At 37.4% G+C, this 15397-nt stretch overlaps 1 protein-coding gene across 18 annotated transcripts; it reads left to right on the top strand.

Moving 5' to 3' along the window:
* Nucleotides 1-7720: 7720 nt before the first annotated feature.
* On the top strand, nucleotides 7721-14108 carry LOC120081303 (3'-5'-exoribonuclease family protein). 18 transcript variants are annotated; one of them, XM_039036051.2, is made up of 10 exons: nucleotides 7721-8055; nucleotides 8124-8212; nucleotides 8298-8363; nucleotides 8451-8546; nucleotides 11534-11682; nucleotides 11770-11826; nucleotides 12007-12099; nucleotides 12702-12780; nucleotides 12854-12978; nucleotides 13508-14108. In XM_039036051.2, the coding sequence occupies exons 5-10, from the start codon at nucleotides 11557-11559 to the stop codon at nucleotides 13886-13888; spliced, it is 861 nt and encodes a 286-aa protein (XP_038891979.1). In that variant the 5' UTR covers nucleotides 7721-8055; nucleotides 8124-8212; nucleotides 8298-8363; nucleotides 8451-8546; nucleotides 11534-11556; the 3' UTR covers nucleotides 13889-14108. The 18 variants fall into 18 exon arrangements, with proteins under 18 accessions (XP_038891979.1, XP_038891978.1, XP_038891986.1 ...); XM_039036053.2 differs by having other exon boundaries at nucleotides 7747-8055; nucleotides 8154-8212; XM_090315866.1 differs by having other exon boundaries at nucleotides 7752-8055; nucleotides 8154-8212; nucleotides 11555-11682.
* The last annotated feature ends 1289 nt before the right edge of the window (nucleotides 14109-15397 follow it).

Here is a 15397-nt window from a genome sequence, read left to right as displayed (position 1 = left end):
ATCCTCAAGTATCTTCGGAGAATGAGGGGCTACATGCTCGTTTATGGAACTAAGGATTTGATCCTTACTAGATACACGGATTTTGACTTTCAAACTGATAAGGATTCTTAGAAATCCACTTCAGGGTCAGTTTTCACTCTTAATGGAGAAGCTGTAGTATGGCGAAGCACTAAGCAGGAGTGCATCGCCGACTCCACGGTGGAGGCCGAGTATGTAGCGGCTTGTGAAACTACTAAAGAGGCCGTTTGGCAAAAAGTTTCTGACTGATTTGGAAGTTGTTTCAAACATGTCTAGACCCATTACCCTCTATTATGACAATAGTGGTGCTGTGGTGAACTCAGGGAGCCCAGTAGTCACAAGAGCGACAAACATATAGAGCGGAAGTATCATTTCATCCGCGAGATAGTGCATCGAGGGGACATGATAGTCACGAAGATCGCTTCAAAGCACAACTTTGCTAACCTGTTTACAAAGGATCTCACTGCTACAGTTTTTTAGGGTCACCTTCAGAGCATAGGTCTATGGGATCGGCCATGGCTGGACTAGGGCAAGTGGGAGATTTTTGTACTGGGCCTTAGTGCCCTTTATTTTTTTTGTACTTGTACTTGTTGTTATCTTGTACATCCACTTGCTTTAGGACAAGTGAGAGATTATTGGGGTTGATGCCTTAAACTCTCATAGGGATTGTAAACACCTGTATGAACAAACGCTTGTGATGTAATAATATGAGATATTTTCTTCACTGTTGTCTATGAAATATGAGATATTTTGTTTGCATTTACCACAAACCAATAAACTTAGATCCTTAGTTATCGTTGTAACTTAAGCATGTATGTGGAGACATACAAGTGGATCATGCCTTAAGTGATAACCTAAATAGTTTATAGTATATGGATATAGGAGGGAAACCTTATCCTGGTGACACTACGGATACGACCCGCTTTGTAGATAGTTACAAATGTTGTGACGTGCTACAGATGGCCTAATCCTAATCATTCATGTGAAGACATGCAAACGGGGGTGTCCTATATAAAGAAGTTTGTATAAGACCGGACCACGAAGTGTTTAGTCTCATTATATAATGCCAAACATGACAAAGATTTTCATTTCACTAAGATGACCATAGGTAACATGACCTTAATCCTAAGTGAGTTGGGAACTTCTGCCTTTGAGGGCGGTCCTTTGATTTGCATAAGTATGAGTGGCCAGATTGCCACTCAAACCTACCACTTTGGGGATTCGTCTGATTGAGGAGTTGGGAACTCAGGTACACATGATGAAATTCATTTTTTCGACGAAGTAGGGGTAAGTAGATAGATTGCTCCCATAAGGGCTGATTCCAAGGCTTGAACGATGTGGCGCCACACACCTTCTCATGCCTCGAGAGGTGTCCACTCATAGTAGGACTATGATGTATTGTTCATTAGAGGAATCAGTGGTTATTAAGAAGTTAGATGTAACTACAGGGGCAAAACGGTAACTTGGCTCAATTGTACTTACAAGCATTTGTGAAAGGTTATCGTACTGTTGACTAGTTATATCTGATGGACACAGAAATATATTTATAGTGAGAAGAGTGCAGTTGTCGATCTTTAGTGGAGTGCCCAGCAGTTAACGGATAATGGATCTCGTGACTATAGAGTTTAGTTAGCTATTCACGTACCATTGGAGCTTGATAACAGGTAGAAAGGCACGTTATTACAGCGCAAAGATATAAAACAATTTAGGTTTGCGATGGTAAAAATATATAATATTGCATCCAAAAGCATTAAGCTTACAACATTGTGATCAGATGCGTCCATTGCATTAAAACATCTAACTTATGTATTTTATACAAGAAAATGCATTGACGCAAGGCGAAATTGCGATCCAAGGAAATTAGCATCCGAGCACATAAGAGATTGCGACCGCAAGGCTATGCGATCATTTGCGTTTGCGAAAATATACTCAAGAAGGTGGCCGCATAGAGCCGGCGCATCAAGGTAAGAGCTTAATAAATCACGATGGGACAGAAAGCTGATGACGATCGATTTCGAATTAAGTTGACAAGTCGTTAACGACACTGTAGCAAGTACACTCAATTTTTCGGTGACAATTATTTGGTGCATCAGACAGAAAATTAATGACATCCCATCAGTGCAATCATTTGATAGAAAAAGCTCTTTACCCTGAAGCTCTATAAATATCGAAGGTCACCTTCATTGGAGGAGTTCAGTTTTTCATTCCAGCTAAGTCATATAGAAGATAGTTAGCCTTTGTTCTTAGTTTCCTTATACTTAGAAGGCAAAAGCGAGAGAAGGGAGAAGACGTCGGAAGATCGTCCTGGTCAACTCGAAAGAGTGCCAGGGAGCGTGGAAAACAGAGAGGGGGCCAACTCTTGCAAGAGCAAAAAAATTTTTTGAGCAAAATAGAGAATAATGTAAAAGTCTTGGGAAGCAAGAAATTGCTACCAGGCTTTTTATCTTTATTTCAAATTGTCCTTCTGTATTTCGATTTCATATATAGAATGGAACTTGCATTTCTACATCTTTTCACTCTCTTTACAATACGCATGAGTAACTAAACTTTCGAATGGGTTGAGAAGTACTTAGCTAACATGACCTAAGATCTTCATTGCATGTGATCATCTTTTCTTATGTTGCGTTCATCACCCCTTTAGAGCTACTCGAGAGAGAGTCTAAAGAAAGAACCTAAGATTCGAGAGAGCTAGGTTAGAATCTAGACTTGAGAAAGCAAGGTTAAATCTGCATAAGCAAGAGATAGAGACTTAGAGATAAGCTCTGTTTGCCAACATGCATCGCATGCACCCTAGAGATAGGTTGTGGGAGTATGCGGTCGCCTTGTGTATGTGTGTGCCATTCATCATCGCATAGACAAGAATAGAGGCTTAGATGTAAGTCATAAAGACATCATTGCATACATCGCATGCATTCTAAAACTATAAGCCATAGCATTTGCGTTGAGAGATGACTTGCTGTTGTATGTATGTAGCATGATCGCATAACATGAACGCATTCTTAGGAAGTGTTAGCTAAATCCCTTCTCAACCCGTTCTCTTGCATACTCAGTGTACTTTTGTAATATTAACTCTTTTCTTAAATCCGCCGCATAAACTGTATATTTTAAACAACATACCAACCAACACATTGATTTATTTGTTACCGCAAAGTAATCGAAAAGTACCATCGCATACTGATTCCTTAGTCCCTGCTGGGCTTACCAGGTAACTCAGTAGGATTTATACTTGGATCTTGTTGAGAAAACTTACATGCACAATGCATATTTCACCATTGCATTCTACACCATTATTTCATCGCATTAAACATGCATCAGTGCTTCAAGATATGGGTCCATAAGGTCCCCTTGGTAGCTCAATGGATTCAAGTTGAGAATCAATTTTTGGGTCAGTTTGAAATATTTAAATTGACAAGAGAAAGTTTGATCATATATGATATAATTAAACTAGTTCAATTATATGTGATATAGATGATATGATGTATAAGATACATTATTTGGAGGATTTTGATATAAATATGATTTATATTATGTAAAAGAGAAAATGAATATGGTTTAAATGTTACATATGATATGATATTAAAACTATAAGTTATAAATATAATATGATAAGTTAGTTATTATATTTATTTATAATTAAAACAATTATACGATAATTGTAGGTAGTTTCTCCTTTAACCGTGCGTGAAGTGGGATGTTATGTTCAGTTTTCATAACTGAAGGATAAAATGAAAAATGTTTTCATTTTTGTAAGGTATCACTTCATAAGTCGCATAACTAATCGTTTAGCTAATCAGAGATTATACGATAGCCTTCTAAGCGAGAGCCTAAACGATAGTGTATGCGTATTTGACTAAACGATTGTGTAAAGTTTTACTAAACGATCACGTAGCAAGCGAGATTCTCTAAACGTTGTGTAAATGATCACGCCTGTTTTTTTAATATGATCGTGTACCTACTGAGCTTTACTAAATGATCAAGCACAAAGTCTATACGATAGATAGTATACTCTCCCACTTGCTTGGTCGCATAATTTGATCGTTGTTTCCTCCTTCCTTCTACCAAATCCAATAGAGCTCACACCTCCTGGATTCTCACTTCGAGAATACCAAGGTTATTGAGTGGTGGTGTTTGAGAGGTTACTTGTTCGTGGAGAAGATTATTCGTGATTGAATAGACGATTAACTAGACGATTGTAGAGACAACGAGAGGTTATTAGTCCAAGTCTTCACGAGAGCAAGAAGTCTTTAGAAGAAGAATTCTTCAAAGGTATGTCTCTCATTCCTTTTTTCTTTAATTTCTAAAACATGTCGTAATTTGTTAGAAGATGCATAACTAGTTTATATGTTTGTGAATGCTTGTAATTCTGTTACAATGAATTTGAATCAATCGTGCTTCCGCTCATGGGTTATTTTTTATGAGAGTTTATTCACAATATCCTCCAAATATTTCGATACAACATCATTTCAAAAAGTATGTAGTTGGTCCCAATGTGATTGGAATTCTGACATGTGAAATGCCCTAGCTGCATCCTTAAACATCCCAACAATTGTATTGTCCTTAAAGTTGGAAAGAATATTATTTTCTATGTGGTATGTGCACAATCCATGAAATGTCGTAGGAAAAACTGCACGAATGGCATTGCCAATAGATACCGCTTGATCGGACACAAACACCAAATTAGGGGGTTCTTCAATGGCACACTTCAAATTTGACATAAACTACTTCCAAGCTCGATCAGTTTCATTGTACACTATGACATATGCTAGTGGATATACTTGGCTATTATCGTCCATGGAACGTCGACCAACATGGTCCCTTTGTATTTTCCTTTCAAATGTGATCCATCAACAATTATCACAGGCCGAAAACTTGAAAGACCTCTAATACAAGGCCCTAATGCCATAAACATGTACTTGAAATGCACATCATTTTCATGTTTGATTTAAAACCTTGTACTTGGATTCTCCATTTTTAACGCTTCACCATATGCATATAAAACAACGTATGACTCTTCTAGAGTACCCCTAGCGAGAGCATAAGTAGTTTCCCTTGCACGCCTTATTGTAACTTATGTTTATGCCGTACTCTTTCCTCATATTCTCAACCATGTGACGAGGTTTATAAACACATTCTATGCCTGTAAACTTGTCTTTGATTAGTTCACCAACTACCGCAACCATTGCTTGTCTATGGTCATGATTTAAAATTCCAATAGAACATGTGTGCGACCGCATATACTTTGTGATCTTAAATATGTCACACCCTGAGACTTTCACTACACAAAGGCTCCACCGACAATTATCTTTGATATATTTGACAGTAAACAAAGACTTAGTTGACTTCTTTACTTTATATTCAAAATTATTGTTTTTGGACAAAATAGACAACCTAATTTTTAAGTCACTCTTACTCCAAAAAAAGTTGACCAACTTCAATATCTGTCTCAGATGAAGAGGTACCAGGCATAATCAATTCCTCTTTACGACATGAAGACATGGAACTCAATCCTGCTGATCTCATGAACAACCATTACATGTCTACGTACCTTTAAAGGACCACAGTCCTTAGAATTCAATCCCGTCAATCTCTCATTATCAACCATGAAAGGATCACGCTCTTATGAAGGACCACAATTCATAAAATTCAATCTTGCTTATCTTTCATTACCAACCACGAAAGGATCACACTCTTCTGGAGGACCACAATCCATTGAAGTAAGTCCTCCTAATCTCTCATTACCAAGCGCAGGTCTGTTACATTGAATTTCTCTTTCCAAGTCCCATGCATGAATGTTGTCATTGTCTATTGATAATGTTGATGGTTGAGTGTTCATAGACAATGGAATATCACTATTTTCTCGATTGAGCTCATATGATATATCGTATTGTCTGTCTACCCCTATACCATCATAACTTATATTCACATTTCCGTCATGGTTCAATTTTAGTGTTACATATAGCTAAACTCTACAAAGATCTTCCTGAAAAAGAAGGAAGCGAACATCACCGTCATTCCTTATGTACTATAGAGGGGCTTCATAGTCAAGCTTATATTTAACTCTCATAACAACATCAAACTCTGAGCAATTACATTTGAAACCCTATACGTGTGAACTTTAAGTTCTTCATACTTCAATGTAATAGGCATAATAATTCCTGTTAGCTCACCTCCAACATATAAATTTTGGTTCTCACCCCAATCACCTCCGTATCAAATTAGTAGACACTTTTCTGTCGTCCTACAAAGTAAGAGAACATTTTTTATTAAGCGGATGAATATCGTTTAATACACTGGATCTCTCTCGTTGTCGCTCTCAATTGCTCTTATTCTCATGACTCTCGTTGTCGTTACCTCTCGCTGTCACTCTTTCTTGTTCTCGCGCTCTCTCGCTGTTCCTCTCTCTCCCTCTCATTTTCGCTGTCGCTCTATCTCAATCTCTCCACATTTCTCGTTGTCGCTCTTTCTCACACCCTTTTCGTTATGTTATTTACCTATGAAGCACAAACATAGATACGGTTATACGATACGGATACGATCGGATATGGTGATTCATCAATTTTTAAAAAATTAAGATTTGGATACGTCTAAGGATACACCATTTTTTTATATATATTTTTAAAAAACGAGGATACTGATACATTGAAGATACATTTTTTTTCTTAAAAAAAAAATATAGGATATAAATAAATTTAGCATACAAGTTAATAAATAACAATAACACAAAATATAATACAAACACTGAAGTACAATACAAAAAAAATAACATCTAAGATGTTGAAGTACAATAGTTAATAAAATGCAATAGAAAAATGACTTATATTACAAAGAAGAAGAAGAAGATATGAGGGAGAAGTATGAAGATAAATGAAGAACTTCATTGAATTGTTGAAGATATCCAAATGATTTATATTTTGGTGAACTTTGTGAGGACTCAAATGTGAAGGTGAAGATTAGATGATTTTAGGGTTTGGTCTTTTATTTATTTTTTTCCTTTTAGTTTTGGAACGAGTAGTGAGCTTTTTAAATAGATTGTCTAGTTTTAGATTAGGAAAGATTAGATGATTTGCTTGTTCTTTTTTTTTTAAAAAAATGTACGTGTAGAAATAGATACATCAAATCGCGTGTAAATACGTATCTGGGAAGTATCTGGAAGTATCGGTATCCGATACGTGTCTGATACGGATTCTTTGCCTCACATGAAGTATATGTGCTTCATAGCTATTTACATACCTTTTTTGAGATCCCGTTCCTACAAACACCAATGAAACCACGTTCAAGAAAAGTTTGTTATGTTCCGAAAAACCCATTCTAAAAACTCCGATTGGTTCCGAAAAACTCTGTTCAAATGAAGTTTAGATTTTAAAGAATTCACCATTACATGTTTGCTATGTGTTAACGATTTTTGACTATTTTCATGGGGAGGTGGTGTTTAGATCGCTTCCCAGCTCCAAAAACTCCGTTTGGAAGATAGACAAACAGCGAGAGCAAGAAACAATTATCAGGGGCAATTCTTGTAATCTCATACCGTGATGACGTCAGCAGAAGGTCAATTGATAATTTTTTTTTTAAAAAAATCGGGTTATTTGATATTATCGGCCCAGATATAGGTCATTGGCCTAATTTTCATTTAATTTTAAGATTTGTGGCCAAATTAAATTAATTTGGAAAGATAATTTAGGTTTTGGAAAAAAAAAAAAAGTATATATATATTTTTAAAAAAGGAAAAAAAAATCAAATCTCTCCCCTCCTCACTCACGCCTGCAGGCTCCAGAACACCCCCTCGTTTTCTTCAGCCGCCAGACCGCTGCTTGTCGCCGACAGCAGTGGCCGGCACTCCAGTTCCGTCAACCGCCGCCTCCACGAGTACCAGCGCCGCCAATTTTCCCTCCACTCGCTCGTCTTCCGTGCACCAGCGCGCACGCCGGCCGTCGATCCCTGCAGTCGTGCGCCGTCCAGTCGCCAGCCGTCGCATACCTCAACGCCGGTGGTTGGCAGTGCCGTTTTAGCAGCCGTCTCCTCGACGGAGTTTGATTTGGGGTAAGATTGTACTATTTTAATTGAGTTTCTTGGAGATTCTTGAATACCCATCAACTCTTGGCCTCAAGTGGTAGGTACCCATTGTGTTTTGGATTTAGATTGAAGATTGGGAATAATTTTAGTTGCTATCCGGCGGTGTTTTGGGCGTTCGACGTGGGTAAGTAATGATTTCTTTGGTAAATTCTTAGTTACTCATTATGTTATGGTTTGATTTATAATACCCATGAGGATTTTGTTCTTAGATTCAAGGGGTTAAAGTGTGTTAAGTCTTCTGTTAGCGAATTTAAGGCTGATTCGTCAACTTGTTGGTAGGTTCTATAGATTTATAATCGTTTTGGTTGTTTGTGGCTGTTGTGAATTGGGTTTTAGAACCCTTACTTGTGCTTTATGTTTAGGTTGAATTCTTGTTTTGTGGCTTGGAAGTGGTTTTGGTTTAAGCTGCAAATTGGGGTTAATTCAAGAAGAGTTTAATTGCTCGAATTCATTTTGAGGTAAGTGGCTTTACTATTAGTACGTCTACATGTGCACTCTAGTTCCACAGTGTTGGTTTTAATTGAATTTAGAAGCACGTTTAGACCTCGTGAATATGCCATGTATGTGAAGTAACCAAGTTATGCATATGCTAGAGCTATGACAATGTACTATATGTTGTGAGATGTATAGTGATATGAGATACTTAGAAGCATGATAAGAGACAAGGAAAAATGATATGCTTTATGAAGAGCGATGTTATGAGCATGTTTGAATCATGACATGCACTATGAACCCTTTGTGAAGCAAGCCAAGTTAGAACTAGAGCCATTGGGCTTTGTGTTACTTGTGACTACCCCAATAGGGGTTAGTATGGTAACTAGTGAGAAAGTTAGGGACTGTCAGTTAACTGTGTGTGATTGAGTCTTGAATGTGTCACTGATAGTGCTGAATATGGGTTTCGATGTCATTCGGGGAATGGAGTGGTTAGTTGAAAACCACACGATTATTGACTGTTTTCATAGGGAGGAGGTGGTCCAGGTAAGCTCCAAATTTAAGGGGAGTAGAACGGAACATTTGGTTTTAGCATTGAAGGCAAGAAAGCTAATCATCCAAGGAGCCTGGGGTTATTGGCTAATGTGATCGATACGAGTTGTGGTAAGAGAGGCATAACCTCAGTACCGGTGGTGCGGGAGTCTCAAATGTGTTCCCTGAGGATCTCCTAGGACTACCCCCAGCTCCAGAGGTAGATTTTAGCATCAAGTTGGAGCCAGAGATGACTCTCATTTCTAGGGCCCCATAAAGAATGGCCCCAGCGGAGCTGAAAGAACTCAAGTTGCAATTGCAGGAGTTGTTGGACAAAGGGTTCATACGTCCTAGTGTGTCGCTATGGGGTGCTTCGGCTTTGTTTGTTAGAAGGAAGATTAGGACTATGCACTTGGCATAGACTACAAGGAACTAAACAAGGTGACAATGAAAAATAAGTATCCTCTTCTTAGGATTGATGATTTGTTCGACTAGCTACAAGGGGCAACCCTATTCTCAAAGATCTGGAGGCATTACCTCTACGAGGAGAAGGTCTAGATCTTTACCGATCACAAGAGCCTAAAGTACTTCTTCACTCAGAAGGAGTTGAACATGTGACAACATAGGTGGTTAGAATTGGTCATAGACTACGACAATCTTGTATCATCCAAGTAACGCCAATGTAGTGGTTGATGCTCTTAACAAGAAGGCGGTACATTCGTTGGCGTTGATCATAAGTCAAGCTCACATTTGTAGAGACTTTGAGTGCAGAGATAGCAGTAGCAGTGGTAGTTGGGGAAGCTACCTCTTTGTTGGCTCAGTTGTCAGTACAGTCCACATTGAGGCAGCGTATCATTGAGGGTCAGCAGAATGACCCTAGCTTAGCCACAGTATTTCGCCAGGAGAAGGTCGGAGGAAGAGTGAATTCTCTTTGTTGTCAGATAACAGCCTCGGGTATCAGGGGCGTCTGTGTGTGCCGGAGGATGCTGGACTTAAGGCAAAGTTGTTGGCTAAGGCTCACAACTTTCGATTTTCCATACACCTGGGTGGCACTAAGATGTACCTAGACTTTAAGGGATATTGCCAATTTTGTTTGCAAGTGCTTGATGTGCCAGCAGGTTAATGCTCCAAAATAGAAACCAGTGTGGTTGTTACACCCACTCAAAGTGCTAGAGTGGAAGTGAGAGCAAGTGTTGATGGATTTCATTGCGGGGTTGCTGCGGACTGCAAAAGGTCATACTATAATATGTGATGTAGTAGATTGACTTGCCAAGTTGGCCCACTTCATTCCAAGGAGGCCTTCGTTTTTAACGGATAGATGGGCACAATTATACATGAAGGAGATCATTAGGCTGCACGGGGTGCCAGTTTCTATCATTTCTGATTGAGACCCCTGCTTCACATCTAACTTTTGGTAAGGGCTGTAGAGGGCATTATGTACTCGAGTGGAGTTGAATACATCTTTCCATCCTCAGACATACGGCCAAACAGAGCAGTTGAATGTGATTCTAGGGATATGTTGCAAGCTTCTGTGTTGGATTTTAGAGATATTGGGACTCTCACTTGCAACTGGTGGAGTTCGCCTATAATAACAGTTATCAGGTCACGATTGGTATGGTGCCTTATGAGGCTCTTTATGGAAGGAAATGTAGATCTCCTGTTCGTTGGGGTGAGGTTGGAGAGCACAAATTGTTGGGTCCAGAGTTAGTCAAGAGGACGAAAGAAGGAATTCAAAGGATTAGAAGAAGAATGAAAATGGCCCAAAGTAGGATAAGGTCTTCTTGAAAGTGGCTCCAATAAAAGGTATCTTGAGGTTTGGAAGGAAGGGCAAGTTGAGCCCACGATTCATAGGGCCATTTGAGGTCTTGTTGCAAATTGGTCCGGTAGCTTATCATTTGGCTTTACCTCCATCTCTCTCGATAGTGCATAATGTGTTTCATGTATCTATATTACGTGGCTACATAACAGATCTTGCCCATGTGTTGGATTTTCAAGCCTTGCATTTGAGTGAGAATCTGAGTTACAAAGAGGCACCGATGCAGATTTTTGCAAGGGATGTAAAATTTTTGTGTAACTGGGAGATAGCACTGGTGAAGGTGCTCTAGCGGAACCTTCAGATTGAGGAATCGATGTGGCAGCATGAGGACAAAATGAGGGCTAAGCACCGTAAAAGTTAGTCTTTCGGACAGCTCTTGAATTTAAGTCTCCTTTGAACTCACTCCAATAGTGAACACTACAGGCCTCTTGCCGGCGAAGCACCTTAAGAGTTTGTAGCAGACCCGCTGCCGTCCGTTGCCAACGTCTACATTCGAGTCGTGCCATGAGTAACATTTACCTTCTCATTTTCTTTCTTCTCAGTCTTTAATCTCTGTTTATGCTAAAACCCCAATCCCAATCCTACTCAACCCAATATTGCGAAAACATTGTCAAAACCTTCTGCTTCTGGGTTCTAATTTCCAGTTGGTTTTGTGTGCTTCATCAGATTCTTTTTCCTGAAAAGTAGGAATGGTGGGCCTTTCTATTGGAGAGAAGCTTTTCATACAAGGTGGTATTGCTCAGGATCTTCGCACTGATGGTCGAGGGAGACTAACTTATCGACCAATTTCTGTAGAAACTGATGTGATCTCTCAGGTATAATCAAAATAAGGTAGTGATTCTGCTTTCTTTGGTCCTTCTTCCCCTTTATGTGTTTTAATCTCGCAATGCTCTTAATTTTAGGCAAATGGTTCAGCAAGGGTCAGAATGGGTGGTACTGAAGTTATTGCTACCGTGAAGGTATAAAATGTTTGAGCTTCTTTCTTTTTGAATTATGCTAGTCACTACATTTTAACCGAGTGGCATGCTCCTGGTTCTGCTGCAAAAGATTGAAACCCTTGTTTTTTTTTTGTTTTCGTTTGTGAAACTTTAAACGTTTATTCAGTATGATAATGACTACTTAGATATGTTGAAGTGCAGGCTGAACTTGGAAGGCCTAATCCAATGCAGCCTGACAAAGGGAAGGTTTCGATCTCTGTTGATTGTAGCCCAATTGCGGAGCCAGCGTTTGAGGTGTGGTAACTTGCATTTTTCTTAACAAAATTTGTTCATCCATGTGTTGTAGGATTGCCAGTGAATGGTTTGGTTTAATGGTGTTTTGTTGGAAGCAATCGGAATTTCATTTTATGTTGGAGAATAGGAGGTAATAATAAGTGAAAAATGGAAGGTTGGGCATCAACAGCTAGATTTGATATTCAGTACATAGTTCTTGTTGATAAAATGAAATTGATAGAAAAATAATACTGCTGAAGCAATAATATTATCCATGAGAATAGTGCATGGTGGAGGAGCACCCCTGCCCCTTCGTGAAAAGGGTCGTTCGTTGTGATTGGCTTGTTTTTGTGGTATTTTATGGGGTTGTTGGCGTGAAAGAAACAATAGGTTTTTCAGGGGGATTGAGGAGTCTTAGGTCAGGTGCAGTCCTTTGTTAGATTTCAAACCTCTCTAGGTTTTTATTTGTAAATACTCTCTAGGTTTCCATTTTTTTCATTTGTTCACAATGAAAGTAGTGGATCTTTCATCAAACTGGTGTATATCGCATCCACTTGTGCAGTCTTTATTTCCATATGTACTTTTTGCCATGCTTGTAATATTTGGGTTTTCATTGAATATAGGGTAGGGGTGGTGAAGAGTTGTCAACAGAACTCTCGGTCGCTCTCGATCGGTGTCTCTTAGGTGGAAAGAGTGGTTCAGGTTTGACTCATGACTAGAAAAACAGATCAATAACTTTTGCACTTGATGACGAAGTGTGCTTTTGTTGCTTCAGGGGCTGCGATTGACCTTTCATCTTTGATAGTTGTGGAAGGGAAGCTTTGCTGGGATCTCTATATTGAGGGCCTGGTCATAAGCTCAGAGGGCAATCTTTTAGATGCCCTTGGAGCTGCCATTAAGGTATATTTTCATTGTTGACTTCTGTCTACTCTTCTGTGTCATTTGTTAACATTAATAACCAAATTTTGTACTTATTGTTTATACTTTACAATGCATCATGACCATATAACCTTGGCTTGTTTAACCAAAACAATATCCAATAAACATCAGTATGATGTTCATTTCTGATTGAGCGAAGTTAAGTTTGGCAACTGAAATCCCTGAAGCCTATATTTGTCTCTTTCAATTTTGAAATCTTTGCTAGGCCATCACATATCAGAGGGGTAAAATGGGAAATTTCCTAATGACAGTTGGCTTCTTAGGAGGGAGAGGTTACTAGCTCTCTTGTGGAAAAGGCTGGTAGTCTAGTGTTGCTGTGTCCATTATCTTTCTTTGTTATTGTTTTCTTTCTACTTTCATTGAAGAAGTATTAGCTCGTGTTTTTCAATTAATATAAAACTTCAACCTTGATACTTCATTAAATCTTTCAATACTCATGGTTACTACGAACAAGATGAAACTAATAAAACTTCCAACTGTTCTTCCCAAGGCTGCTTTGAGCAGTACAGGCATCCCAAAAGTCCACGTTGCTGCAGAATCATCAGCCAACGAACAACCTGAAGTTGATGTAAGTGATGAAGAATTTCTACAGTTCGACACATCTGGGGTTCCAGCCATAGTTACATTGACAAAGGTGGGTAAGCACTACATCATTGATGCTACTTTGGAAGAAGAATCTCAAATGAGCTCTGCAGTCTCCATATCCGTCAACAGGCATGGTCACATATGCGGGTTGACAAAACGTGGCGGTGCAGGGCTCGATCCAAGCATAATTCTCGATATGATATCTGTCGGCAAACATGTCAGTGAAGAGTTACTAGACAAGTTGGACTCAGAGATTGTGGCTGCTCAAGCTGATGAAGAAGAATGACAAAGCTTTTAAAGATCCCTTATTGTTGTTCATCTACATCGTAGAATCTTAGATTGATAATCTTCAATGGAATTCTAGTCTAGATGGTATATTGATGATTGTAAGGTAGCCATCTTGTAAAATTGGTAGTGTTTTGGACCTTTGATTCTGTCATGACATTTGTTCAATGACATAAAGTATGTATCTTTGATCAAAGAGTTAAAGGTTTGAATTATTCATATATTGTTGAGCAAAGAAACAGCTTTATCAGGGAATGACGTACGGATTAATACTTGTAAAGATCATGATTGAAGGTCAAATACCCAAATGGATGTAAAGAACATGCTTCTCTACCCTAGGCATAATTTATATTCTTTCATTTTCATTAATTCATCCACATATTTTAACGAAAAAGTAATGTGAAAACATGCATATACTCAATAAATTAACAAATTGTTATCCAAAACAATTTTCGTATAGTTTAACCTTTTAAAATGTATATATCATTGATTAAAATATTAAACGTTTAAATCTTCACTCGCTTATATTTTTCTAAAAAATAATAACAAATAAATAAAATCTTCCTCGACCATTGAAATGGTTGGCTCCTTCATACTAATGTTTTTTTATCTGAATAATATTTTCTTACAAAAGTCCACATCAATATTATAGTCAACAATCAACATCATATTCATAGAAGAAATTATATAACTTAATGGATACAAAAGAAAATGGTTGTCCAAGTCAAAGTAGCTTATATTTAGCCACATGGACACTCCACTTTTCATTATTGAAAAAGATTAACAAAAGAAGATGACTTTTAATTACTCTATATTTAATAAAAAAAAATAATAAATAATATGATAATTGTTTTAAATGACAAAATTGTTGGAAATATTTTTAAGTATAACAAAATATCACTATCTATCAGTGATAGACATTAATCATATTAATACTTAAAAAAAATCATATTTTTTATTTAGCTTTATTTAGCTTTAATAAAAATATCTAGCTTTATTTAAAATTACTGTTTATGCATATAGTCTAATTTAAATGCAGTTAGAAAAATCTGAGAATCTAAAAGTTAGTAGATTTATTTTTATATATTTATATATTTTTCACCTAATCAAATTTATTTTCTATTTTTCATGAGTTAAATGCATCATCTTTTTTAAAGTATATCGTATTGATATTTTTTAAATAAAACTATTTTTCTTAATAACATACAAAATTTATCATACTAATCAATTATTTAAAATTTTAAATTACAAAAATTAAAAAAAATGATTATAAATCTATTTTAGTTATTAAATCTAAAAAAAGATCTTTTTTATTTATTTACCAAACATTCCAACCTACTTTTTCAAATTTAAGTTGAAATTTACCAAACACTATTATATTTTTTTTCATAGTTAGTTTTTCTAAAACCACAACCGCGAGCAATTATTTTAAAAGCTATAATAATCCCAAATGGAGTCTATATTTACGTGACCTGTTTTTTGTTTTATAAGCTAGATCATTGAACCTTTA

The sequence above is a fragment of the Benincasa hispida genome, chromosome 7 (genome assembly GCF_027475165.1).
Source record: "Benincasa hispida cultivar pf3 chromosome 7, pf3_genome.v1.1, whole genome shotgun sequence".
Lineage (NCBI taxonomy): Eukaryota > Viridiplantae > Streptophyta > Magnoliopsida > Cucurbitales > Cucurbitaceae > Benincasa > Benincasa hispida.
Note: the sequence above shows the minus strand (reverse complement) of the source record. Positions and strands in the feature narration are given on the sequence as shown.

Bases quoted from the DNA above. Each gene is read 5' to 3' on its own strand.
- LOC120081303 (XM_039036051.2), top strand. From the start codon at position 11,557: ATGGTGGGCCTTTCTATTGGAGAGAAGCTTTTCATACAAGGTGGTATT. The intron at 12,100-12,701 runs GTGTGGTAACTT...CATTGAATATAG, and splicing joins TTGCGGAGCCAGCGTTTGAG to GGTAGGGGTGGTGAAGAGTT. The intron at 12,979-13,507 runs GTATATTTTCAT...GTTCTTCCCAAG, and splicing joins CCCTTGGAGCTGCCATTAAG to GCTGCTTTGAGCAGTACAGG.